General features: G+C 39.6%; 1 protein-coding gene across 5 annotated transcripts; it reads right to left on the reverse strand.

The window, feature by feature from the left end:
• Positions 1 to 39: 39 nt before the first annotated feature.
• LOC128371308 (dynamin-2-like) lies at positions 40 to 23,477 on the reverse strand. 5 transcript variants are annotated; one of them, XM_053331609.1, is made up of 20 exons: positions 23,063 to 23,477; positions 20,514 to 20,587; positions 19,478 to 19,627; positions 19,166 to 19,369; positions 17,767 to 17,865; positions 17,424 to 17,584; positions 16,444 to 16,586; positions 16,219 to 16,354; positions 11,483 to 11,550; positions 10,903 to 11,041; positions 8,769 to 8,855; positions 8,570 to 8,640; positions 7,366 to 7,420; positions 6,384 to 6,494; positions 5,789 to 5,898; positions 5,563 to 5,674; positions 4,194 to 4,361; positions 3,484 to 3,710; positions 2,383 to 2,631; positions 40 to 689 (listed from the first exon to the last, which is right to left on the reverse strand). In XM_053331609.1, exons 1-20 carry the CDS (start codon positions 23,221 to 23,223, stop codon positions 650 to 652), a joined length of 2,565 nt encoding a protein of 854 aa, XP_053187584.1. In that variant the 5' UTR covers positions 23,224 to 23,477; the 3' UTR covers positions 40 to 649. The 5 variants fall into 5 exon arrangements, with proteins under 5 accessions (XP_053187584.1, XP_053187604.1, XP_053187593.1 ...); XM_053331629.1 differs by lacking the exons at positions 40 to 689; positions 10,903 to 11,041 and adding exons at positions 1,181 to 2,162; positions 9,730 to 9,868; XM_053331618.1 differs by lacking the exons at positions 40 to 689; positions 10,903 to 11,041 and adding exons at positions 1,181 to 2,165; positions 9,730 to 9,868.
• Positions 23,478 to 27,023: the final 3,546 nt, after the last annotated feature.

The raw sequence follows: 27,023 nt of genomic DNA on the forward strand, positions 1-27,023 counted from the left end.
TAATTAACCTTACAGTAGTTGGTACATTGAGGCTTTTTTGCTTATCATGCAGTGAGAAGTGGTAAAAGTGGTTTAGAGGAACTCAAGAGATTAATTTACAGTTATTGTTACCGTTAGGTGCAAACACTTTATGCTGTGCTGCACACTACACAGTATCCAACTATTTAAAAAAGAAGATGCTACTGGTGCGTAAGTCATTTTATTCTGCAGCCTTGAAGGAAGATTTAACTCTCTCTCTCCATATGTAACTGTAATATATATTGTTTTCAAATCATACATAGAGATGACTCCTCAATGCTCACTTTTAGTCAGGATCCATAGCAGTATTTATAGGCAAAAAGAATAGCACTGGTACATACTAAATACTGGAGATACTGTATAAGCTTCATAACATACCTTTATATACAGAGGCTATTGTGCTTATTCATTTGCATAAATATAATGGACTGAGATCCAAAATGCATGATTGTCCAGCTGCAACCTTTGCCACATTCTATTTCCTACTTTGTACTTTCTTAAATGTCTAATAAAAATAATGCATCATTATACTATTTCAGTGGCTCTTGACAACTTGTAATGCTTTATGCAACAACTGGAGCAGACTGTGTGGCTACAGTCCAAGTCGGAGTGGGAAACATTTGAGTTTCCTTCACCAGTGGTTAGGACGAGCAGGGACATGTGGAGGTCGCCTGTGTGAAAAAGACGATGAGAAGAAGATCATAAGATTATCAGTCAGTTTCTGAATGTAAGTGCATGAGTAATACACACAGAGTGGGACTGCATACCTTTAATCACTCCTCCCCAACTCTGAACACTTCAAAAGTAATGTGTAACACTACTGTGTTGCCACTAGCAACTGTGGTAACCATGGTAACTCACAGCTCTATCATAGCTGGCCGCACCCAGAAAAGTAAAATGTTCCTGTTCTGAGCTGCTGTCTCCATTTGAACATCATGCAAATCAAATGGTCATGACCTGAACTGCATAGAGTCAGACGTTAGCTGTTATATCAAGGTGACAGGCAGCAGGTGTATGGTTACTGTCTGTGCATGCAAACTGTATACTGAATGACAGATGAGACAAGAGATGAGGTGTAAAAAAGAAAAAACAAAGAAAGGCTTGTGCATGAGAATTCAAGAAAAGAAATGAAGCGAAGAACAAGCATCAGCCACCACACCTTCTTTTTCTATTCCTTTATTGAGTCCATCACTTCTGAAAGACCCTTTTCCATACATGATCCTTTTTTCCACTATGGCTTTGTAAGGTGATGATTTATGAAAGAATTACTAAATCATTTTTGCTCAAGGCACTTGGATACAAATTTCACTGAGGATGCGCTGTGGTGGGAGATAACTGTCAGAGGTCACTCTTACCTCAACTATTATATAATTCATTATCACTGAGACACCAAACGACACAGCACACTCACATCTGCAGTGATTTCCCCTTCACATTTTTCTTCCTCTGTCTCATATCTCCAATTGGTTCATGTAAAAGAAATACTAAAATCTAACTATATGATACTTGAGAAAAACTGGTCACTAAAGTAATTAGCCAGAATGTTGAAGCATACAAATCTCACTGGTCAGTCTAATTTTAACACGCTCAGATCTACCCACAATGAAGAAAACGTGATTTTTATCAAAAAGTGCTGCTGACTTATTGAGGTGCTTAGTGTGTAAGGTTACCGACGGAACATTAGCAAGTATTCAACACACGAAAAAATGACTTCTGAAAGTGTTTTCTTACCATTATAAAAAGTCATGAATCATACACTGTTTTAAGACATGTTTCATTTCAAATGAAATAAGCAGAATTCAAGATGACTTGATGGTTCAGAACCTTTAAGTCAATAAAATCATCAGATTGATCCCTTTTTATAATACTTAATGCAGAAAATGTCATCATATTTTGTTAAAAATGCTACCTACACATACAGTCAAAATTACATACATAATGCTTCTGAAATGCACAGACTGAAACAGCATCAGATAATCAAACACAGAAGGAGAGTTTGTAGTTAAAAGAAATTTACATGAAAAACATGTAATGAGAAATATAAAAGTATGTAAACAAAAAAGGAATGCGTCTGTTTCTAGTCAAGCAGGGAGGGCTCTGAAGGACGCATGACAGCGTTTCGGTTGGGAGCAGCCGGGGGTCTTCTGCTGCAGGAAGAGAGAGAGGAGGTATTGGGGGAGGGGGGGAGGGAGGGAGAGAGGAAACATGCAAGGCAAAATATTATCAGATAGTCATGCACTATGATACCCAAACCACCAAAAAGCCAGAACATAAAATCCTCCACCAGCTACTTCCCACTTTCCCACCAACTTACCAGCAAAGATACAAAAAGGCCTGAGAGAAAATGTGTGTGTGTATTTTTACCTAGGGATGCCCGGTGGCAGCGCAGGAGGCACACGAGCTGGCCTGGAAGGGACGAGAGGCACGGAGTTGGGATCTCCTGCATAAGCCGTTTGGGCCTGTGGGGGGCCAGGGCGAGAAGGCACAGGCGGCGCTCCGAATGCTGGTGAGGGGTTAAGAGGGGGCGGAGGACCTGGGGTGGGGCCCCTCACTGCTGGGGGTCGGCTGGGAGGGGGTGCTGTTGCGGAGGCAGGGCGGGACGCTGGGGCAAGACTGAGAGAGACGGACAGAATGTACTAGAGTTGTATCAATGTATGAACAAATGCCATCAACGTTACATGATATGCAAGGAAAAACTGAATGATTAGTAATGTCATTATAACGACCTGTAAAAGCCAATTAAGCACATTTGTATATTGCTTAATTAGGGACGAGCCGAAAGGCAAGAGGGCGAGGCCTGGAGGCAAAGACCCTATTGTTCTTGTATTATTATTGATATTATTATCTACATGTAGGTATCTACAAGGATGTTTCTCTGAACCTCATCAAAAGTCCGAGTTTTAGGCATGTCTCTACCAGCAGGATCTATGAAATCATAAAATCACATGAAGTGTGATAAATGAGAAGTGTAATGAGGAAACTAGAAGCTTCCAGTGCACTGGAACAGGACTTTTCTGTGAAGCAGAAAACATCTAAAATACATTCTAAAATTAACAATGTTTCTATATTTATAAATTCTGGATTTTTCATTGAGCCCAAAAGGCCAAAGTCAAATGTAAGCTGTATTACTGCCAGTCAAAGGTGTCTTTGTGAAAATAGTAAAACCACCACTGCAAGACTTTTGCTGTGCGTTTGGAATCATAATGAATTAAAAGTTAATTTTATCATTGATCAGTGAGCAACACACAACACTTCTGTTTTTCCAGAACATATTATTTCTTATTAAAATATCTTAAAATATTTTTTTTATTTTATTATTTTGATTCTCTTCATCACTTGCAGATACAGTGTGACACAATATTATCATCAACCTATACCCACTTCTTATATCATTTCTATATATGTAAATAACTGCTGTATACAGTAGTAAGTAATCCACTGTTGAATGATTTTCATGTGTGTTACTTTTGTTCCTTGGCGATCCAGGTGTCGTCTACTGGTGGAGGCACTGGAACAGAAATAGTGGTGGTGCTGATGTCTCCGATGATGACCAGGGCCTCTTTCAGAGCATGGTACATCCTCAGCATCTCATCTCTCCTCTGGGCCTGCTCAGCAGACTCCTCCATCAGGCTGCCCTGGTCCCCAGCTGAGTACAAGTAGGCCAGCAACTCGGAGTGGATGAAGTCCTTCGCCTGGAGGTGATTCATCAACATTCATTGTTTAATATTTTGAAACACTTCAAGGAATATATAATTTTGTTAATTTCAAAAGTCTCAACTTTTATCAGATCATACCTTTATGACATTTCAGCATCAGTCTTTATGGCTATGGCAGACTATTTACATTAAAGTTGATACAGTGAATGTGTTTGCAGACAATTAGCATTTGGACTCGTTTCTGAGGGAAATATCTGGCCCTTTAGTTGTTAAATGCTCCACTGTGTTCACCAGCTAGATGATTATTTTGTCTGTATACTTTTGGGCTGTAAAAACAAAACAATGAGCTAAAAAGGTGCTAAAATGCTTCATAAAGCTGAGCAGAACCATAGAGTCAGTTAAAAATTCTCAGTGAGTTCATTACTTTTCACATTTCACATCTGACCCACAGTTTGTATTTGAATACTGACTGATGAGGACTAGTGGCAAGAAAAAACAAACAGAGCAGGAAAAACATACACTGTTGATCATGAGGTGCATGATGGTCTTGGGCATGAGGTCTCTGATGGACTTGTTGACGATGCCGATGTAGGAGTCCACGAGGTTGCGGATGGTCTCCACCTGCCGCTCCAGCTGAGGGTCCATGGACACGGTGTCGCTAGGATTCATCGCATCTTCGTTCTCAGGCTGGAGACCAGAACAGAAACACACAGATGGAGTAGAAGATGTAATTTTGCTTGTGTATGTAAGTGTGAACATTTAAGTACTCTTTTTCCTGACAGTGGTTTTAAGTTCATGTCCACACTGATGCAAATATATTTAAAAGCACTTCTCATCCACAGTTACATCAGTATTTTTGACCATCAAAACAGATACAGCAAAGTAAAAACATGTATACACACAAGGCAGCTTAGATGTAAAAAAATATGTGTTTTAAAAATGACTAGGGTGGAAGGTAACCAGTGGACAGCAGTGGCCTTGAGACTGCATCTCCAGTTAGTTTGTTGGATCAGTGGGGCAGGTAATGAAATCAGCAATTGTCGCCTAAACTGCTTAGTTTGACAGTTCAGTGACTGACAAATATGACTGTGGTTGTACTGTGCTAATAACTCTTAAGTGTCTCTTTGTAACTGTGTGTATGAAGCAGACAGTTGCTGAGAAAAAGAGCCTTGCTCTGCAAACATGGAATGAAAACATTTAAAATTAATGTCAAAGAAAATGGAGGACATATTTAAAGTCTGTGTAAAGTAAGAATAAATATGTGTTCTGAGTTTGACATACCACAGAAAAGTGTGTTGTTAACCACCCTGCCAAATTTGAATGATTAAAAAAAATCACCAAATATATGAAATTAAGCTTCAAAGTTGTGTAAAAATCAGCCTATTTCTCTGCTCCCAAACACTGTGGGAGGGTTAGGGTACCAAGTGTCACCTGTCAATCAAAGTCACCACCTCTACCCGAAACATGAACGCTATGTCTGAGAGCTTTCTGCTGCTAACTCAGTTGCTAGCCCGGTGGCTAGCTCAGCAGCTAACTCAGCTAACTGGCTAACTGTAGACTGTAGTAGTAGAATATCTCTACAGCAGCAGGGGCAGGTTTATGCCAATCACTGCTGTGTTACATAATGCGGAGGTGATTTTCAGACCCGCCCACTAAATCCTGAACACAGAAATCTTGAAACACAGTTTGTGAAGCCTAGCTCCACAATTCAAATCTAAATGGTTGAAATGCTTTTTACACCTTTTTTAGAAATACATTTATGACCTATTTAATGTGTTTAGAAGAAAATGTCTGAATTCACTTGACACAGTCTCTATTACCAAATTTATAAAAATGCTGGAATCCTTTGTAAATATAATTAGTGAATGAACTATTAAAAATGTAAAACCTGGTCTTTCTCTGGGTAAACACCAGCTCTGAGGAAAGAGGCCTTCCAGCTGTCCACATCCTCCTGGGTGTCACACGCCAGCTCGATCTGACGCAGGTCTTTATACACGTTTCTGTAAAACACACACACACACACAAATATACAACAGCAGTCATTATCTTATGATTGGAACAGATGAACATAGAGTAAAAAAAAACACAGTTTCAAGTGTTTGTAGTATATGCACCTCTGTTCAGTGTTGAAGATGGCAAAGACGTGTTTGCTGGACATGAAGCCCTTCTCCACATCTCTCAGCTTCAGGTTGTCAAGAGGCAGCATGTACTTCTTCTCTTTTTCCTGATAAATAACAAACATAAGCACTCAGTGAATATCCTATTTAACTTTAAAAAAGCATTTCAAGTTTTCTAAGAACGTCCAACAAGAAATATTTGAATGTCCCAAAGTATGACCATAGTAGGCTTAGCGCTGGGCAATATACTGATATTGTATCGATATCGTGATATGGGACAAGGTATCGTCTTGGATTTTGGATGTTGTAATATTGCATAAATGTTATCTTTTCTGCCTCATTACAGTAAAATTAAGTAATTTAACTTATCAGACTGTTCTAGCTCTTCTATTATTATTATTTATAGTCTTTATTCACTTAGGTATTATGTCCACATTACTAATGATTACTTATTAAAAAATATTATTATTAAATGAATTTAATTGTAAATATTTTGTGAAAGCACCAACAGTCATTCCTGCAATATGGTCACCCCAAAGATAAAAAAGGGGCTTAATACATAATTTTGGACCTATTTTTTCCCCGGCCTTACCTCTTCATCTTTGTACCAGGAAAGAGATTCAGCAGTGAGGACAAACCAGTAGTCCTTCGATCCTCCCTTCATGATACTGATGTTGATGGTGAGCCAGCCTCTACGGATCACCTGCACATGACAACAGATGACTGAAATACACACCCCACCAGGAAGCAAAAATATCATTAAAAAACAAATGAAAGCCCAAACTGTTTACAACAACAAAAAAAGCCCACAAAAGCCATGCGAGTTTAACTGTGTTCTTCATTAAAAAGATCAAATGCCTGCTTGTACCAACTAAAAAAAACACCACAAAGGCATGACAGGTTTCAATGAAAAGTCACCTGCTTTGCATCCGTCTCTGTGCCAGACTGATGGACAAGAAGACAGAGGGAACAGACACACAGGGATAATAAGCTCACAAATACCCTAGTTTGGGTAGTGTAAATCTGAATATATTTGATCTATAAATCAAAGTTAATTTTGTTCTTTCTCAGAGTCTAGAATAGCTATTTTCCTGTAAGAAATCACCCCAGTCTAAAGCATATAGGACTGGGAAAGAGACACTAGTTGCCAGTAAGAGAGCGACTACTTTTTTAGTATGATATTCACTTCCCGCTTCTTCGTCGATGACAGCAAACCTAGATTTCTCAGAAAGGCTTTAATGACCGTTGACTCCCCCCACCCACCCACCCACCCACCCACCCACCCAAAGAGGAAGTGCAGTGGCGTAGGGTACTTACAAGAATCTCTCCCTGAGCCATGAAAAGAGGAACGGTACAGGAGAAAGAGGAAAAGGGAAATAAAGAGAAAAAGACAGAAGGGGCACAGACAAGAGTATGTAAATGTGAAGCAACACAGGGCAACAATGACAGGAGAGATGGGCTGAGACAACAACAGAAAGACAAGGAAATAAAAAAAAAAACAGCAGGAGAAAGCAGCTGCTGTGATGCTACAGTGGTGTCAGGGCTTAGTGTGTCTGTTTGAAGCGGTGATTTACCTGATTTGGCATGACTCTCTTCTTGGTAGCGTTAGCTGCCGTCCTCTGCTGGGCACTGCAGGACAGACAGTCAGGAACATAAACTCAGGCAGAATATACAGCACATATCAAAAACAGGCTACAGAGGAGGAAAACAAACACACCCTCATTTTTTAAACCCCCAAGGACTCCTGATGGCATGTGAATTCTATTTATAATGTATAAAACAGTGCATGAGTCCACTCAAAAGTAGGGAAACTTTAATCTGAGGATCCAAGGAAAGGATGAAGGGATAGTCTAACAAAATCACATATTAACTATACACATCATTATTATCTAGGGCAACACCCAATGATTATGAAGCCCATGATGGTGTTTCACACGTCTGCTATTCCTCTGTGGAGGAGGACAAAACTCTCATAGAGTGAGCACAAATACCAGGTGAGTGTGTGTGTGTGTGTGTGTGTGTGTGTTTGTGTGTGTGTGTGTGTGTGTGTGTGTGTGTGGGGAGGGGGGGGGGGTTTCTCCATTTGCTAAATATATTATACCTGAGTGATACCTTCATACAGCCAATGAGCTAAGTGCTTTTTAATCACTGAGCCGAGGACACATTTTTATTGCTAAAAACTTTTGGTTTCTTTTCTAAAGTTACATGTCCTGTTGTCTTACTAAATACACTTAGGTAAAAGTCATCTTATAGATATTTCATTTCTCTTGTCTTTATTTGCATATTTGGTAATGAGGTCATCCAAAAGTAACAGAAAGTAATCAAGTTGTATTACTTTATTACTGTGATACCTGGGTGGCATTCCTCCTGACACCTCATAAATAACCAATAGAGGGTGCTAAAACAAAAACAAAAGCATGGGCCCTATACGTACATACATGCATGCAAAAAAATGTGAATCAACAGTAAAAAATAATAAGTGATTTACAGATTGAATCCTGAAAGCGCTGAAAACACTTTAAAAAATAGTAATGAGCAATAATGTTTAGAAAAGTAGAAAAAAAAGAAATAAATTGCCTGTCTGCACCACTTAAGAACAAATATCCAGCAGTACTTCCTGGATTTTGGTTTTTGTATCGAAATATATCTTTAAAGTAACCCTACCAACCCTGTTCTGTCTACGCAGTGACTCACTGGATGTTGAAGAGAGTAAGACAGACCTCCATCTTTGCTCATCTTAGTGAACCTCATGAATCAATATCTGAAGTAACGTCTTACTTGGCAAATCCAATGAAGTCCTCATGGTTAGTGTTGATGTAGGAGAGCTCAATGTCAATTAACAGCAGCACCTAAAGGGCAAAACATGACATGTTTTGTACATAAACATGTACACTGGACACTGGACGGTGTCTGTCTTTCTCTCACCATCTCACACGCACACACACACACACACACACACACACACACGCACACACACCTGGTCTTTAGTCTTGCTGTCCCTCTCTCTGACGTAGGTGGTGACGATTCTCTCTGTCTCTTCTCTCAGTCGAGGGTACGATCCCAACTACAGATGCACACGCACACACACAGAAAACACATACACTGCTGCAGGTGCCGTGATTACAGGATACACACCTATGCAGGTTTACACAGCACTGTAAACACAACTATGTCCAATCACTGACAGCAAATATACAGTATAAACAAAAATATAAGTGAATACATATCAGAGATTTAGATCAAGGAGGCATGCATTGATGAGTTCCCTATCAGCTTGAGATTTCTTGTCAAATTGTGATAATAATTTGTCTTTTTCAGCTCAGTGGTAAGAAAAAGTGAATCAAAAATCAGCATTAGCACAATTTGATCTCAGGCTGATGGTGAGTCTCAACAAATCAGGGAGTAATTAGGAAAAAAGATAGAGATGAAGGATAGGGAAGGGTGTTGTGGGGTATTATGGGTGTAAAAAGGGCAGAAAATGGCATATTATTATAGGAAAAATACATCAAATATTCCCTTGACAGGACAGGGTGACAAACAGCCACAGTTGTGCTATTTCTAAGCAGCCAAATTTCTTAGTGTGAGATTCTGGATCTGATTTTATAAGTGAGGGAGGGTGAGGGGTTGTTAAATCACTGATTTGAGTGCTGATGGGGTAAGTGGGTGGGTTGGTGAGGGTCTGGGATCAGAATGGGTCTCTTAGGTTTGTAATTAAAGTGGGAATCACAGAGTGAGGTGGGTGCTGAGTGAAGCCGCAGCAGTGAGAAGTAACGATTGACAACACTAGACAGTGACAAGTTAGTTAATTTATCTCATGTCTTTCTTTATTTCTTTGACTTCCTCATATCATTTTTTTTCTGTCTTTGCATTTTTCTTTCCTTCAGTCTCTTCTCTTCTGTCTGCATTTATCACTTTCTAAATCTGTCTCTCATGTTTACCTTTTCAGTGCACTTCCTGACCAGGGTGACAAGCTCGGTGACGACGAGGTCAACGCATTTCAGACAGGGGTCTTTCAGCTTAATGATCTGCTTTTTCACTATAGCCTCAAACGCCAAGTCTGGGGTGAACAGGCCTGTCCTGTGGTGAGGCAGGACGGGAGTCAGAGGTGTAATGTCAGGGGAAAGAGGAGGTGGTGTTGCATGGGCCATAGTCAGGAAAAAAGGGGACGATGACAGAAAAATGAAAGCCCAAGTCGGATGGAAGAGTTTGCAAGAATGAGAGAAAAATACAGTTTTAAGAAGGAAAAGAAAGATTGAGGAATATGACAAAAAAAGAAAACAGACATTTAGTTAGTTCTGCTTCATGTTCAGAACAAAAACAAGCTGCAGGTTCTCCAAGTGTTAAATAAGAAACAAACAAACAAAAAAAATCTAAGTCTAAGTCAGTGGTGGATGAAGTACTCAGATTCTTCTTTTACAAGTAAAAGTTAAGTATTAGATGGTTAATACTGCTGTAGCTGGTGAAAAGTGAAGCCAACTTTCTACCATCTCTCTAGAGTATACTCTACTGTAATGTAGTCCAGTTGCACCTCACAGGATCATAAGATATTTTTTAGGGATCCTGAGATGATGAAGTTCTGTTTAACAATTGTGTATTCATTTTCTGGACTTTTCTCTGATATTTGAAGTTTCTATGAAATAGACAACACAAACAGAAGTAGACGACGTATAGACATCAGAAATGTGACAAGTTGTTTGGAATGTAGTGCACTAGAAGTGAAGAGTATCTCATTGTTGTAGTTAGGTTAATATACTTAGTTACTTTCCACCACTGGTCTATACTGATAGCCAGCCTACACTGCCTGCAGCTTGTTTTGTCGTGAACCTGCACATTACAGTCCATCTGTTTCTGACCACACAGCCTCTCAGAGACACCACTTCAGAGTACAGCCAGGATATTAAAAATATATCCACTAAACTTTAAAGTGAAATTGTAGAGATAAAACCCAAGATGCCAAAATGATGCCCAAAAGCAGAATGCTATAAACTAATATGGCTGCTTTATAAAAAGTGGTTGGCACCAAAATGGCTCCAGGTGGCACTAAAGTTGGCAGGTCTCTGTGGTGTGTATGTACAGGTGTGGCAGCCAGGCAGGGGACCATGCAGTGATACCTTATTGGTGCACTGTCTGACTGTGTTGATGAGCTCCTGGATGACCAGGTCGATGCATTTCAGACAGGGCTCTTTCAGCTTAATGATCTGCTTTTTCACTATGGCCTCAAACGCCAAGTCTGGGGTGAACAGGCCTGTCCTGAAGACATACAGATAAGACAGACATGGAGACACGGCGCAGGAGAAGGGTGGATAGACACATGGGAAGGAGTGTGAGACAGGCACACACTCAGAGAAGACATGGGCTGTAAGAAACTGAAGGAAGACCAAATGAGGAGTAGTGGAATTTAAAATAGGAAGAAGTGGAGTGGAAGACAGACGTATGGCCAACAAGCAGCCAGGGAGACTACATAAACACTGGGCACAGATAAAAGCAAACAAAGACAGCAAAATACCAGACAGAGGGGGTATCACATTTACTGGAGACATGAAAAACAGGACACACGCTGTACTGTAGGTCTTTATAAAGCTGAATAGAACAAACAAACAAACAAACAAACAAGGGAAATAGCTGACAGACAGGCAAACATGACAAATGAGAGGAACAGTATATGTGCGTTTACAGGCTGTCTCAACTTGCCTGACTCCATGAATGTTCTTGATGGCGTAACTGATCTCTTTCCTCAGCTCCTTCTCATCAAACTCCATCTAGACAATGCAAGAAAAACTGAGATGTATTTCATGCTATGCAAAATTAATGCAACTTCTAATTATACTGACTCAGTAATACTTGAAGGCAGACACGAGGAAAAGTCAGTGACACTTCCAAGTTCTGGAGTTATGAATACTTAGGAAACACATGAAGACATCAGGATTTATAAAGATGCTACAAAGATGCTCTAGTGCAGGGGTTCCCAACCTTTTCCAACTCAGGGCCCACTTGAAAATCTCAAAAATGTTCGCGGCCCACCTCTGACCCAATAAACGTAACAGAGGCCAAATAATGCATTATCAGACCACTTTTTTTATTTTGATAAGAAATGAAACATGCAGGGAGCACTTGTTGAAGTGTAATGTTAAACCTACAGCAGTGTTTCCCCTAGATTAGAATTTTTTGTAGCAGTTGTGCTGTGTGTCGTAACCTGGCAACGCTAGGGGGTTCTGGGGGAATGCTCCCCCGGAAGAAAATTTTGAAAAATAATAGGGCTGCAACTATTTTATTATTATTATTTTGATAATTGATTATTCGGTCGATTATTTTCGATGAATCGGATAAAAAAAAAAAATCCCATCCCTTCATTCAAAAACAAAACATTATTTCGAATTGACAATGCAAAAAAGTGCTCAGATAACATGTTGCTGCTTGGACATCCCTGAGCTGTTAAAATAATATTAAATTATAAATAATAATTTAAACAAAACAACTAAATTAATTAATAGTTAATGTCTGATAGCTTTAACAAAATAGCATACACATGTATGCTACACAAAAAGAGGTATTTTTTGTTGTTCAATCAACCTGAGCTGTTGGAACAATAAATAATAATAATGGTTTATTTTTGTAGTAACCAGTTTAACTTTTTCCATCATTAGGCTTCCATACAAACTATGTGCGCTAGATTCCCCTGCTGCTCTCCTCCTCTCCTGCTGCTGACTGTGAGATCTGAGCAGGTAGAAGATGATAGTTCACTAACTATAACCAGGGAGCACACTGCAACAAGGTTAATGATCCACGCAGTGATATTATATCATTGATATGACGCGCAAAAGCCATAGAAAATGATCGTTTTTTGTGGGCGTGCATACGTGCGCACTCGCGCTTCATGCAGACCACGGCAGGATGCAGCACACAATTTCCAGTGCGCGCTGTTGCTTGCTCGCTCCAGATTCCAGGAGATTTATGTCTCATTTGCGGCGTCAAGGAGCCGCTATCAATATGCGGGAGACTCCCGGAACGTCCGGGAGAGTTGGATTGTCTGTTTTTGTTCTCCCCCTACTTCAGTAGCTTATGAAGGAAGGAGCAGGTTGTGTTATGAAGCCTACACCGAAGCCAAAAGCGAAGTTATATGGTTAACTATCTGCTATCAACTTCTAATGAAATCGAGCAAGTGATCAATATATTTAACATCACGTTACAGCACAATTTTTTTCTCTCGAGTGAACAGACAGAGACAATAACACAAGGGCATAGAGAATTTAAACAATTTAAAAGTAATTTTGTCTTAATATTATTATCCTTATATTATTTTATTTTTAAATAATTACCTTTTTATTTTATTTTATTTTTCCCCCCACAAAAATCATACTATTTTGAAAATGATTTGACGGTCCACTTGCAATACCTTCGCGGCCCACCAGGGGGCCGCGGCCCACAGGTTGGGAATGACTGCTCTAGTGTATCTACGGCAGACTGTATCATTCATTTTGAACAATAGTATCTGAGGCACAAGTATAAGATGGAACTTCCTGATGCAGTGTTACTGTAGCTTTCAGACTGCTGCATACTACATGCTTGGACACAAGTTCAACAGTTAGTTCTCTCAACACGTCCATGTGACTTTTACATCCATGAAGTCACCATTGATGATTCCAGCATGGGAATTAACCAAGAAACTGCTTGTGCAACAGAGCAGAGATGACAGAGGGGCAAGTCATGGCCCCAAAAGGATCAACAGAAGAGACCATTGCCTGTCACAAATCCACTGGACAGGTAGGGTTGCAGATCAGAATGTGCTGTTTGTCAATCCACATTTCACTGGTCTAAGGACTGTCCACACAAAGGTGAGCAATTTAAGCTGACTGAAGATAGTAGAACAGGTGAGGTAGAGTATGCAATGTGTGTACTCTGTACACCAAAGAGTCGCCCACTGAAGCAGAAATCTTTAAGAGGTGTTTCGGTTCAGAAATGATCAACACTGCATGCAGAGAGACTGGGTGGTTAGGAATGGCTAGATAGCTATATCACTGGACTAAGGTAAATTCCACTAAAAAGCTGAAAATTACTGAAAATGGACAGACTAAGTGTCATATTACACTTAGTCTCCATGCAAAGAGTAGAGATAGCACTGGATATGAGAAATAACAGGGCAGTGATGATCAACAAACCTGTAAAACTTGACTTTATAAGCTCTAGTCATTACTGCATAAACATTATGAACAACAAAAACAAGAACATTAAATGGGAGGATCAGGTCTTGGCAACTGCAGAAGATTGCATTCCAAAAGGAAAAAGGAATGAGAATGAATAAAGTCAGTATGACAATCTCAGAAGAAATTTAGCAACAAAGCAGAAAATCTTGTTAAAACTTCAGAAATAATTGGCCATGCTTCCGCTGTCAGAGGCTTCTAAAGGGTTCAGGCAATAAAGATACAGAATGTCACACCATCCTGCAGAAAACTTTGAGTGAATGTGAAATATGTCAAAGATACAGTAAAACTACAGCAACTACTGTTGACCTTACACTGACATCTCAGCACAATGACACTGTGGCTGTAGATCTGCATTAACTTGAACCAGGTATCTCCATATTATTGACCAGTTCATACAGTTTAGTGCAGGCAGCATTCTGACCACAAAGAAATCCTTTGAGATAGTGAAACACTTTGTCCATGCCTGGATAGGAGTGCATGGTCCACCTCAGAATAAGTTCAGTGACAATGAAGGAGAGTTTAACAATGATGAGAGATATAGCTGAAAACTTGTTATGAGGAGTGTCAGAGCTGCAAAACCCACGTGCTACAGTCTTTTAGCTCTTTAAGGTAGTCATTTTTCAAAGACAATGGACACCTCATTCTATGAATATACAATCTGCATTACTACAGGCAATGAAACTCTCACAGGACATTTGCTTCAGGCTCACCCCTGAGAGTGAAGGAACAATATGGAAGCTCAGAAAGTGTGTGCTTGGTCTGGTAGACGCTTCTCTGTACTGGTACAACAGAGTAAAGGAAATAGCACTGACCGCAGAGGGAAAAATGTCTCAAGTTGATCCAGCTGTTTTCTATTGACTGTGCGTAATGGGTTCTTGCCTGCCATGTGGATGACTTCACTTCATATATGAGGGGGGCACACACATTTTCACCACAACAGTGAAAATACCACATCTTGTCAATTCCAAGTTGGACGTGAGGAACATGAAAACCTCTGTTACTGAATAGACTTGAGTGTGAGTGTTGACAGAAAATAACAAATACACCAGGAATACTCTATTGAGCATACATACATATGGATCCTTCATGAGCTGTAGGACAAAACTTGTGTCTTTGTGTGTAGGAAAAGGATCAACTCAGGCCCAAGATATAGGCCATATTGTCTGGGTTGCAAGACAGGGCAGGCCAGATGTAATGTCTGACCAGCAAAAATGTAACATGTGCAAACTATTCATGAAGCAGCCAGAATAGTGTGTAAACTTAAGTCCAAGAAGGTAGTTCTGAACCTCCAGTACTTGGGTGGAGATAGTGCCTTGAAGAGGATTGTGTTCGGTGATGCCTCAGTTGGTATTCTTTCCAACAGAGTCGTTCAAGGTGGACATTTTATTGTTCTGCTTGGGGAAAATGGAAAGTTCCCACCCGTTTCTTGACAGTCAAAGGGAATCCAGAGGATTGTGTCTAGGACACTTGCAGGTAAATCATTGGCAGTGTCAAATGGTAACAATCATACCATCATCCTGGCTACATTCTTCCCAACTAAATGATGATGCTGAACATGATACACCAATAACCTGTGTCACAGACATCATTCACTGGTTGATGCTCTGAAGTCCACAACGTCAGTCACTGAGAAAAAGCTCCATCTAGAATAAAACAGCATCGAAGAACTTATCCAAGCAAAAAAGGTTGAGTGAGTCCTTCGGTACAACACAAAAGAACAACTTCCAGACAGCCTTACCAAAAAGCAGGCTTGAGCTCTCCAGTTACTTAAGGCACTTAGTGAAGGACAATGGAAACTTGATCAAGAGCCAAGTCTCTGAGTCACATGTCATGACTTATGTTGAGTTTTTGTTATGTTTTACTTATGTTCTAAGTGTTTGTTGTTTACAAAAGGAGGTCAAAAGGGACAAAAAATGGGGTGTAATTATTGTTGCAGGTGGAGGTCGTTGTGAACGTGGTGGGCGTTAAAGCAGTTATCGAATGACTTCAAAGATATTTTCTTGTCAATTGTCACTAACTGAGTATTATTAGAAATACTCACTCACTCCACAATGAATAGTAGTTGCCACTCCCTTCTTTAATGTTTTACTGTAATATAACCTTCTGTATCATTTCATTTCAAATATTCACTTTTTGTTCAATGTCATATGGAACCCAGGAGACGTGACAATCAGCTAATATCAATCTTAATGCCTTAACAAGAATAGACATGATAACACTGATCACCTTCACCAGCTCGAAGGGGAAGCGCTCATGAAAGATGCGGTTGATCTTCGCTCCACCAGACAGGTTGGAAGTGTCCACCTGATCCCCAGATCCCTCAATGCACTTCTCAAAGTCCACGCCAAACTGCTGCACCATCCTGCAGATTGTGTGTTGCACAAAGGAATGTGTTAACTTCTTGAATTAATATGTACGTATGGGTGTGTCTGTATTTGTGTGTGTACTGACTGAAGCAAGGCCTTGGTCTTGCGTGTGGGGTCATCAGGGCGGAAGTTCTTGTACTCATCCACCTCCTTTTCCAGTGATAGCAGTTGGCTTTGCAGCTTACTGCGTAACCCTGGTAAGGTGTCACGGATGTGGTTTGTAAGTTGCTGGAAAGAAGCGAAAAAAATCGTATTTTACCCAAAGTTATATGATAAGTCACCCTACCTATTCTTATTATGAATAGTTAGGAATTTTAAAGGCTGTGTTTTATCAACATATGTTCTTACTTGGTATTAACATTATGTTCAGTGGGATGACAAAGAATCAATTCAGGTAGTCAATATTTATCTAAGACATGTATATAGACGATTACAATGAATCTAAGTAATTAAAGTTGCAAGACACAACATTCAGCTAGATGTCACACGACAAGTCACGAAACTCAGATCGAATTGTCAAACTAGGCAGTCATCAAATATAGATTAAGATTATTTTCTTTCCTTAAATGCTTTCAGAAATACATTTTAGTGTACTGTTAAACTTGTAATATGTTTGTGACGTGGTCGCCATCTTGGAAAAGAATGTGGAGGACATGGAGGGACTCACATCCATTAATATATACATTCAGCTGGTGCGGCTACCAAAACAAAACACAGAGAAGCTGGGACAACAACACACACAGAGGGAGTGTGACTTCATTGACTGAGCAGTGAATGAAGGTCATTATTATTCCACTAAGTCTTCAGAAAGACAATAGTTGTTTGCTGTCATCTAGTGAGGCTGAATGTTATTTATTGCACCTTTAAGTTCATAAGACAGCACTGTGAGGCACTAAATATGCAACTTCCTGAGAGAATATTTCCAGCCTTGGATCTGAATGAAAAAATTAAGCTTACTCTATGTCCTTGTGATTGTTACCACATAAAGTGGATGTAAATTCAATACGATACATGTTAGTTATTCTGTTGTATGTGTGTGTAAACATGATCAGGTGTGTGTCTGACCTGATTGAGTGTCTTCTGCAGGTGTGGTGTGCCCATGCGTTCTGCAATGTGTCTGTATGCAGGATGGGACAGGAAGAACTTCCTCTCAGCAGCCAAAGCAGCTCGAATGTCTTTCTTCCCATCAATGTCCTTTTGACTGCGATTGACCACTCCGATGTAACCTAAAGAAATATACAGACGCACACACCCAAACAGACAAATGTACTTTACCTCTCACCCAAATCTAAATGTATCTCAACTGCTGAAGACCAGAATGAAGACAAAAAGTAGAGCATCACTTCAATCAATCTGCTGAATTATCCTTTGTGTGTATGTGTGTTCGCGTGTGTGTATGTAGTCTCACCCCTGCGAAGAGGCAACAGTTTGTTTTCCAGGATGTCTCGTGCGTCCGTCCCCTCATCCATCAGGTCCAGCTTGGTGATCACACCAATGGTCCGCAGACCTGAAAACAAAGGTGTCATTGTTTTAATATTTAATCAAAGGTGCAACAGTGTTTTCCGGATTTACATAGACCTTCAACATCATTTAGGCTATTGAAGCACTTAATGGAACAATGTTTCAGCAGTCTATTTGTAGTTTCACAAACCTACAAGCAAACTTAATGCAGCACACATTTCTTAAAAGATATAGAGTCAGGGTTAGGCCTTAGCCAAGCTAGCAGCTATGTGAGGCTGCACTTAGCACTTAGGCACAGTGGAGCTTTGACCTAAATGCTAATGTCAACAAGCCAACATCCAAAGGAGACTAGTAAACAGTGATTAATGTTTACTGTGTTCACCACGGGCGGCTGTGACTCAGGACGTACAATTCCCAGCTCCTCCTGTCCATATGTCGATGTGTCCTTGGGCAAGACACTTAACCCCAAATTGCGTGTGTGAATGAGAATGAATGGTTAACATCCTCCTGATGTGCAGGTTAGCACCCTGTGTGGTAGCCCCTGCCATCAGTGAATGAGATGTAATGTAAAGCGCTTTGAGTGGTCGTAAAGACTAGAAAGGCGCTATATAAGTACAGTCAATTTATCATTACAATCTTAGTTTAGCATGCTAACATTTCATTATTAGCAGTCATCACAAAATAGAGCTAATGGGAATGTCATTATTTTTGCAAGTATTTGGTCATAAATGCAGTGGACCAAATAAAATGTTAAGCTGTATAGTGCTAGATAGAAAAGGGAAGAAATAACTAAAGTTATTAGGAACATGAATATCTGCTCTGTAATTTCCACAGTTATTGAGACATTAGTCAAAGTTAAAAAAATGAAGTAGTAAGCAATATGTACTGTATAAGTCACTAATGTAAAGCATATGAATACAAGTATAACTCTAAAAATAAAATCTTAAGTAGAGCAAATTAACTTGTGCATTGAAGTGGTTAATAACATCCTCTGGATTAAATGAAAGATGGCTTAAGGTAGAGATAATTAAATGAATTACAGTATATCTCAACTAATCTTATTTAATACATTTAACTGCCAGGAAGTCTTTTAATAACGGAACCGTTAATTATTGTGACGAGCTGCCTCCTGCTCTGAGGCAAAGATTAATAGAAAGAAGACGAGTGCTAATGGCTGCAAGACACGGCAAGAGTAATTACATTTGTATTAAATTAGAGTGCAAAATGGTTACATTTAGGGAAATATCTAGAAAAAGGGTAACATACAGAAGACATACAGATGAATGTGGTCATATCAAACAAACGCATCCTGAAACACAAAGATACACAACAAAGGTTTTCCTTACCCTGAGGGTCCACCTCCTTCGCGATCTTGAGGGCGTCAGAGTTGGCCAAATCAGTGTTAGCCGGGGTGACGGCCAGGATCAGACAGCTCTCCTTGGTGATGAACTGCATCAGCATGTCTCTGATCTGGTGCTCGATGTCCACAGGCTGGTCTCCCACAGCCACTTTGGTCATCCCCGGCAGGTCAATCAGGGTCAGGTTCAGCACTGAGAGACGTTGATGGAGGAAGGGATGGAAACACAGTCAGACAAAGGTTGGAAACCTTTGAGACTGTGTGTATATGCATTGTGTGTGTGTGTGTGTGTGTGTGTTACCATTTGGGGAGTAGACACGGAGGTTGATGGGGATGGGGGAGATGCCCTTGTTGGATCCAGTGAGCCGTTCGGTCTCTGCTTCGATCTCCAGACGAACCTCATCAAAGTCTGTTAACTTGCGGCCCTTACAGTGCAGGAACTCTGCATACTCTACATGGAGAAAATGAGAGTTTTAGACAAAAGAGAGGGCGACAGATTGATAAGACATGAATATAGAGACATAGGGAAGCTTTGAGGGAGTAAATCATGTTGATATAGGTTGTCAATTTTACACTGGGTTATTCCATGTGAAATAAAACAGAGGCCTCCATCTTGGATTTGCTTAATACTTAATGTAAATAATGTAAACAACTAGGGTGCAGCATTTTAGGCTTGTATCTCTTTTCATTTCTAAGATATGGATCAGATCATTTTCATTGCTCTACATTAGAGTCTTTGACTTGTAGAATAGTTGTCCCACAGTTGCATATTTGTCAAGTCATGGCTTGCTGAAAGTTGTAGTTAAATAAAAGTGTGCTTTAGAGTGCTATATCTCAACACAGAACAAAACAGATCGTTACATTTTGATATATAATAGTCATGTTATAGTACAAGATGCATGTCTGAAAAATTTCAGACATCTTAATTTCTGATTTGTGAAGCATTAAGAATTGAAAAACTGAATTCATAGCTACATTCCAAATGTGTATTGCCCACATATATCAAAGTGTACCATAAAACTAATCATGCCAATGGAAAAAAACATGTTGAACTTGGTACCTTGAACCAAAACTATATTAATTAACATTTTACTACAGGCCATGACTCCTTTTTAAAGCTTCATATCTAAGAAACAAAAGAACGTACCAGTCAAAGAGCTGCACATTAAGTGTTGGGTACAATAACAAAGATGGTCCGTTGGGACATTTTCTAAAATCTGTTCATTTGACCTGGAATTACCCTAGTAGTGAGACAGCATGCTTGTTAGTGTGTGCTTACAGCTGTGCATGTGTTTATATTTGTGTCTATATGTATACAGCAGACATTCACAACTTGCCTGCATTGCTGTTGACCAGTTGCAGGATGAGAGGACGACGGGTGACGATGCCAGATCCTCTGGGCAGAAAGTCCCTGTGGGAGAGAAAGAGATAAAGTTAAACACACCAACAAATCAAATGTTAAAGTGAAAGCATTTAATATTCTGCTAAACTATGCGTCTAGCAACTTAAGACAAATGAAGTAGATAAAAAACAGCACTTAATTTTCAAATGATGTCAATAAAACATTTCAAGTAGTTAAATTGATCCCAGTCTCGTCTTTATTAACATAAGCAGGCCTCTGTCTGAGCGAGTGCATTATTCATGCGAGGCAGAGATTGACTTACAACCCTATTCATAATACATACTGCAACGAGAACCAAACATGTCTCTCTGTTTCCTCTCCTTGTTACATGCACGTTCATCAGAATGGAAACTGCTGTTCAATAGAATTGTGATCATTTCCAGGTCACTGACTACACATCTCTCCAGGCCATGACGATATGTGTGTGTGTGTGTGTGTGTGTGTGTGTCTGTCTATCCGTCTGTGTGTTTGCCAGGTCAGCAGCAAAAACTGAGTTCAGTTTTACAGTGACACATGAGCACATTAAGACATACTCATTTGAACACAAGCAAACACACACATACCGCTGTGCCTGTTATCCTCTGCTGACAGAGCATTCAGGAAGTTACACAACAATCATTCCCATCCTCTTTCCTCATCTCTTCCTGTCACTTATGAAAGAGCGACATGAATACTACGATTAGTAGGAAGTGCTAAAACAATTAGACCCTTCATCAATAAGCAGGCAGAAGCTATATACTGTATATATCAGTAAAGATCACAAACATTTGGTAAAATGTGAGGAACTGCTCCCTTATTTGTGTTTTACATCTTTGTATTTTAAGCACTGTCGGGTTTGGGCTGCTGTGTTTCTTTCTCTGTTCACTTCCAATGAGTTCTTCTTTTTTTGTTTGTTTGTTTGTACATTTTATTGTCCAAGCCAGTGGTTTTCAACTACAGCTGAAACAATAAGCCAATAACAACAACAAGAACAGAAAAATAATCTGACAATTTTGATTATTATTTAATTGTTTTTTTAATCAACCAAGATTTTTTTCTGATTTTTCTTAGACTAAATGATTGATTACGAAAAATAATAGTTGTAACCTTAATCCCAACCTTTTTGGCTTGTGATCACTTAACACTTAAATTCCAATCATATTCTCCAACCCTTCTCAGTACAGAAATAGATGAATCAACACTGAGGATGAGCCCTGACAGACTAACAGCCACTCAAACTGCATAAAATGAATAAATAAACTGATCTCACACACTAGTAGTACACATCTGCATGTCAGCAGCATCAATAGCAGGCTAATTAACAAACATGAAAACATCTAAGTGCCCATGGTGGGTATCTGGTACCCAGTGTGTCATATACACATGACAGTGCAGCTGGTGACATCACCGATGACCCCTGCACAAACACATCAATGCCCCTACTGTCTCCCCCAGCCGCTGCTTGGGACTCGGAGACAAAAGGCAACAGGAAAAAAAGGAGACATGGCTGCCTAATCAACATTCCCTATCTCTTGGACAACAAATGAAATCATTCTGAGATGTGGGAGAGTCAAGTGTTCCCATTTCTGGCACCTTCACTAAGAGATAAACACATAAAGCTGCAACAGTTATCTTCAGGAGATTACTACTGCAGCAACAGCACCATCTTCTTCCTCCTTCCCTTCCCTCCTTAAGTGTTTCTATCAACGTTGTATTTAACTATTTGATGGCAAAACAAACTGTCAAAGTGATTCTTTCCCACTTGGTTACAAAGTGAGCAGGCTGATCGGATCATAAGGTATTAATGTAACAGTTGGTTTGCTGCTATTTGTCATCATCTGCTCATTCAGATTCCTTCAAACTCATTCATCATCCTCACAAAGAAATGAAGCATGGCTGGCATGCAGAGAGATCCAACTCCTGCAACTTTCAGCTGTACTCTCTGTTATATGGTAATGACCTCATCAAACCTGCCAACAACAGTTTGGTACATTCACCCTTGAAGGTAAAATATTGACTTGACATATGTAATGTGAAGGCTGTAAAGAGATATTTACAACCATGTCAATCTCAAGGAGCAGCCTTTGTAAATGTTTGACAGATGGGCCTAATATGAAGCAATGAGTTGACAGAACACGGTTTGTATGTCGTTCTACAAAGTGATTTGTTTTAGCTGTATACATTTAGAATATGAATCTGTAGATTAAAGTCACTTTCAAACACTATTTAAATCAAATTCCTCCTCGGTTTTTTCCCCCTCAACCAACAGCTGTTTGCTTGCGTAAAATGCGCAATTATTGCTCGTGAATAGCTCAGCTCCAAAATGGAAAGAATCCGTTGGAAAAACGAGAGGCACAGACACTGGAGCGCGTAACCAAGTGCTTAGTTGGCGACTTTTACGCAAAGGCTCCGCTCGGTTTGAACTAGAACAGTCGCAGCCTAAAGTGAAAAAGTCGACATCCACATTCACAGTGCCAGATTAATCCAAGATTTAAAAAGTACAACCTCCCGACGAAATTCTCCAACACCGAGCTCTTCCCTGCGCTCTGGCCGCCGACGACCGCTATCTGTGGCAGGTCCAAGTTGCAGCTTTGTCCGATGGAGCTGAAGGCGTCCTGGAGCTTGTTGATGAGGGGAATGAGGTCTTCCATCCCCCGGTTTCCCATTGCGGCACTTCGGTTAGCCCACCGGGCTCTATCCTGCTCCCCTCCCGGTCAAATAAGAGCCAAAGGGTCGCTCTCCCAGCAAAGCAAAAGTTGCCAGATGGCACTGCAGTCTGTTGAAAGTTTATTTCATTAAAAACAAGGCAGTCACGAGTCGAGATTCTCCTGCTACGGCCAGTGGACAGACGAGATTAATAACTGGTTTATTGCATGACTAAAGTAGCCACATTAGACAGAAAACTTCTGTCATCATCCGGTCAGGCGACACCCAGCCTCCGCCGGAGATTAAAGCTCCACCTCCAGCATCACCAGCCTCTGTCATTGGTCAGCTGGGACGTCTGTCAGTGTGCACGAACATGTCAACATTTTTATATTGCCATAGTTTATAGACTTTGTCATAAGACCCTCTTAACATTTGGAGAAGGATATTTGAAAGTCTTTATTTCTAAATTTGTTTTAGTATATTTTGTCATAGTTTAGTAACAATCCTCCACACTTTCAGATATGTTTGCTTTCATAATTGCTGTTGCTTGTAGCCTACATTGTAAAATATAAATTCACTCATGTTGTAAAAAAAAAGATGTTGATTTGTCTTCTCAGCATGTTTTTCTTTCATCGTTTCATGTGACGTGATATTTGCTCTGTGCTGTCAGTGATGTAGTCCCAGTGGCCAGCAGGATATCCTGATCTCAACTAATCTTAACAGTCTACCTCAGGCTCATATATAATTTGCTTTGACTGCTTCTTCCGTAGATCTATTTTTGCAATTGTTGTGTTTTCAATCGGTCGCTCCCTTCTTTCGGGAAAAAAGAAGAATGGAATGAAAATAAGTCTCAAAACACACATGAGATGTAAAGGTTTAATGACATACTGTGCTTCTCAGTATTAAGAGGAGACGATAGATGATTCTGATCATACTATATTCATGAGAACTAAGGCAGAAACCCCAGCCAATCACTGGCTGATCACTACTTCAACCACAAGGGGGCGCTGCAGAACAAAACAAGGTAAAGAAGAAATCCTGGACACTAACACCGAAGAACCTCCATAGAGGCTATTCATATAACCTGGCTTAATAAAACAATGTCGTGAGCTGGAAGTGGTAACCTTAGTTTTCTGTGATTAAAACTATATGCAGACACTCAATTGTGTTTATTTACTGAACAGTGTTCAGTAAATAAACACAAACAAACACTGCTGCTTTGGGTGTTCAGTGAACACCCAAAGCAGCAGAAACCACAAGAAATAGCTTTGTAACTGAATTGAATGGAAAATGATGTTTGCCTGCATGGTCCACCACCTTTTGGTCTGATTTTTACCTTCCTAGATATTGTAATATTGAAAAAATCAGCTGTGTTTTACAACTGTAATTAGTTACTAATGAATAAATCAGAAATTATTTTTCATTGTGTTTTCTGAATATCTTTGAATCAAGGATTAGGCCTACATAATAGATAAGGATGTGCTATTAAAGAACAACTTGCTGTAAATGACCCAATATCTAATAAGTCCCTTATATCTGCAAATCTACATATTAGTGAACGAATCAATCAGTCTGCCAACTGCAACCAATTATTTCCCTCTGTATAGTTCCCTCTTGATATTTTTTGTGACATCTCAGCTATAGTGATGCATCATACAGAGCAAATGTCTTTTACTGGGAATGACTGATCAAATCCAGACACATCAGGACTCTTTAAATCAAGTTTTATTCATCACATTCAGATTACATGTACATTAATATTCTATATATATTTATATTCCATATTATTAGCCACACTAAATTCTAACTATACTACTGATAAACTGATGTACTTTATACTATGCCAATCTATGCCAGAAACAGATACATGAAACTATAACTATACCCATGGCTCAAAAGTGTTACCAAATTACTTGATGACCAGAAAGCAGATAAACACATCTCCATATATTTTGGGTGTATGGACAATATTTAGCCTACATATGAAAAAAGAACATCCTTCAGGGCGTATTACCCTGAAAAGTAACAGTAGAATAGAGAGGCTGCACTGCAGCAGGAGGATGGGTGGTAGTCTGGATCCTACTGATAGAAGAGTACTCACAAGATGTTTTTGCATTGGGAAGTGTGTTTCCGTCTGTTGAGATGCTTTCAGAGTCTGTCTGGAAATTGATTCCGGCATAGTGGAGCTGGTCTGCAGAATGGCTGACAGTGACATAAATGGACGGAAGTGTATTTCCCAAGTTTGCCTGTATCTCCTCATAGTAGTGATCTCCATCGTGTCCCTGCAGAAGAGAAAGGGAGGAGTGTGACAGATGCATCTATTATATACATCTGCAAACTCACAAACACAGAAACACATGCACACCTCTGTGTCGTTTCCAGCATCTGTTGTCCTCTGATCTGATGATCCTCCTACAGTGCAACACACCAGGGCAGAGAACATTTAAATATGTAGAGTCAAAATCAGACAGATAGACACATAGACACATAGACACATAGACACATAGACACATAGATACATAGATACATAGACACATAGACACATAGACACATAGATAGATAGATAGATATGCCTCACCTTGTGTCATGGTGAGTTTGTGTCTACACAGTAGTATAAGTGTAAACACAGCTATCAGCAACAATGCCAGACTCACCACCACACCAACGATCACACCTGAAACCAAGAAATATCATTAGAAACTGCTTGAGAATACATGACATTTCATTGTCCTCAGGATTTGCATGTACAATAAGAAGAGTGTCTCAGGGGAAGTTTTAGTGTGTGACTGTGCGGCACAAGTGGTTGTATATTTTAGGGAAGTATGAACAACAGTTGTCACCCTTCTCTGAAGCGTTAGCTGGGTGCGAAGATGTTGTGGGTGACTTGTCCTTCTGCACTGATACTGCTGTTCCCTGCAGAGCTGGAAGGCCTGATTCTTTTTTCTTTGGAGTTTTCTCAGCTGAGAGGGTGTTGTTTTTTTTTTTTTTAAAGACAAAAGAATAGAGTTGTGATTTGAGGGATGCATAAGTGAATTTACTCCATGTAAAACATACACACAGACATTACTTAGTGCCATCACTTTCATTTTGAGTCTTTCTCTTGTCATTTTTCTCACAATTAGTCAGAGGTGAAAGATCATTTACAGAAGTGAAATTAGCGATACAGAAATATGAAAATACAAGTAAAAGTTCTGCATTCAAGCCGAAGTGAAGCACATGCCGTAACCACTGGCAGTAAAATGTATTTGAAGTGACAAAAGTAAAAGTACTCACTGTGCAACAGAATCAATATCAATCAATACATCAAAAAATATGACTAATTTTGGGTCAGCCCAGTAGCCCAGTAGTCATATTTAATGAAACACACTTATGAGAAAGTATGTCCAAACTTTGGACTGGTACTGTATATTGTATTGTTTTATATTGTTGTATTCACATGTAAGCAACATTTATATGTTGTTGCTGGTCAAACTTTTAACCACTCTACTGGTTATTTTGATCTACAATATAACCAAACTGATCATATTCATTCTTAATCTGTACTTGAGTGCAACACTTTAGAAAAAAAGTACAGTACTTCCACCACTGAAAATAGTTATGGTGTCTTTTTATGATGTCAGTCATGATACTAGATTAGTCTCTCTTTCTCACTTTTTTTTCCAGCTCACTTGCAGTTTTTAACTTGTGAGGCACAAAGAAAAATATCTTTTTACTGGGTGAATAATAACAGTCTGCAGAGTTGCATCTATTCATCAACATCAGCACAGTCTTCTTCTTGTATGTGTACAGAGTGAATAAGCTATACTTGTGTTACATTTAA

This window comes from Scomber japonicus, chromosome 2 (genome assembly GCF_027409825.1).
Source record: "Scomber japonicus isolate fScoJap1 chromosome 2, fScoJap1.pri, whole genome shotgun sequence".
Classification (NCBI taxonomy): Eukaryota; Metazoa; Chordata; class Actinopteri; order Scombriformes; family Scombridae; genus Scomber; species Scomber japonicus.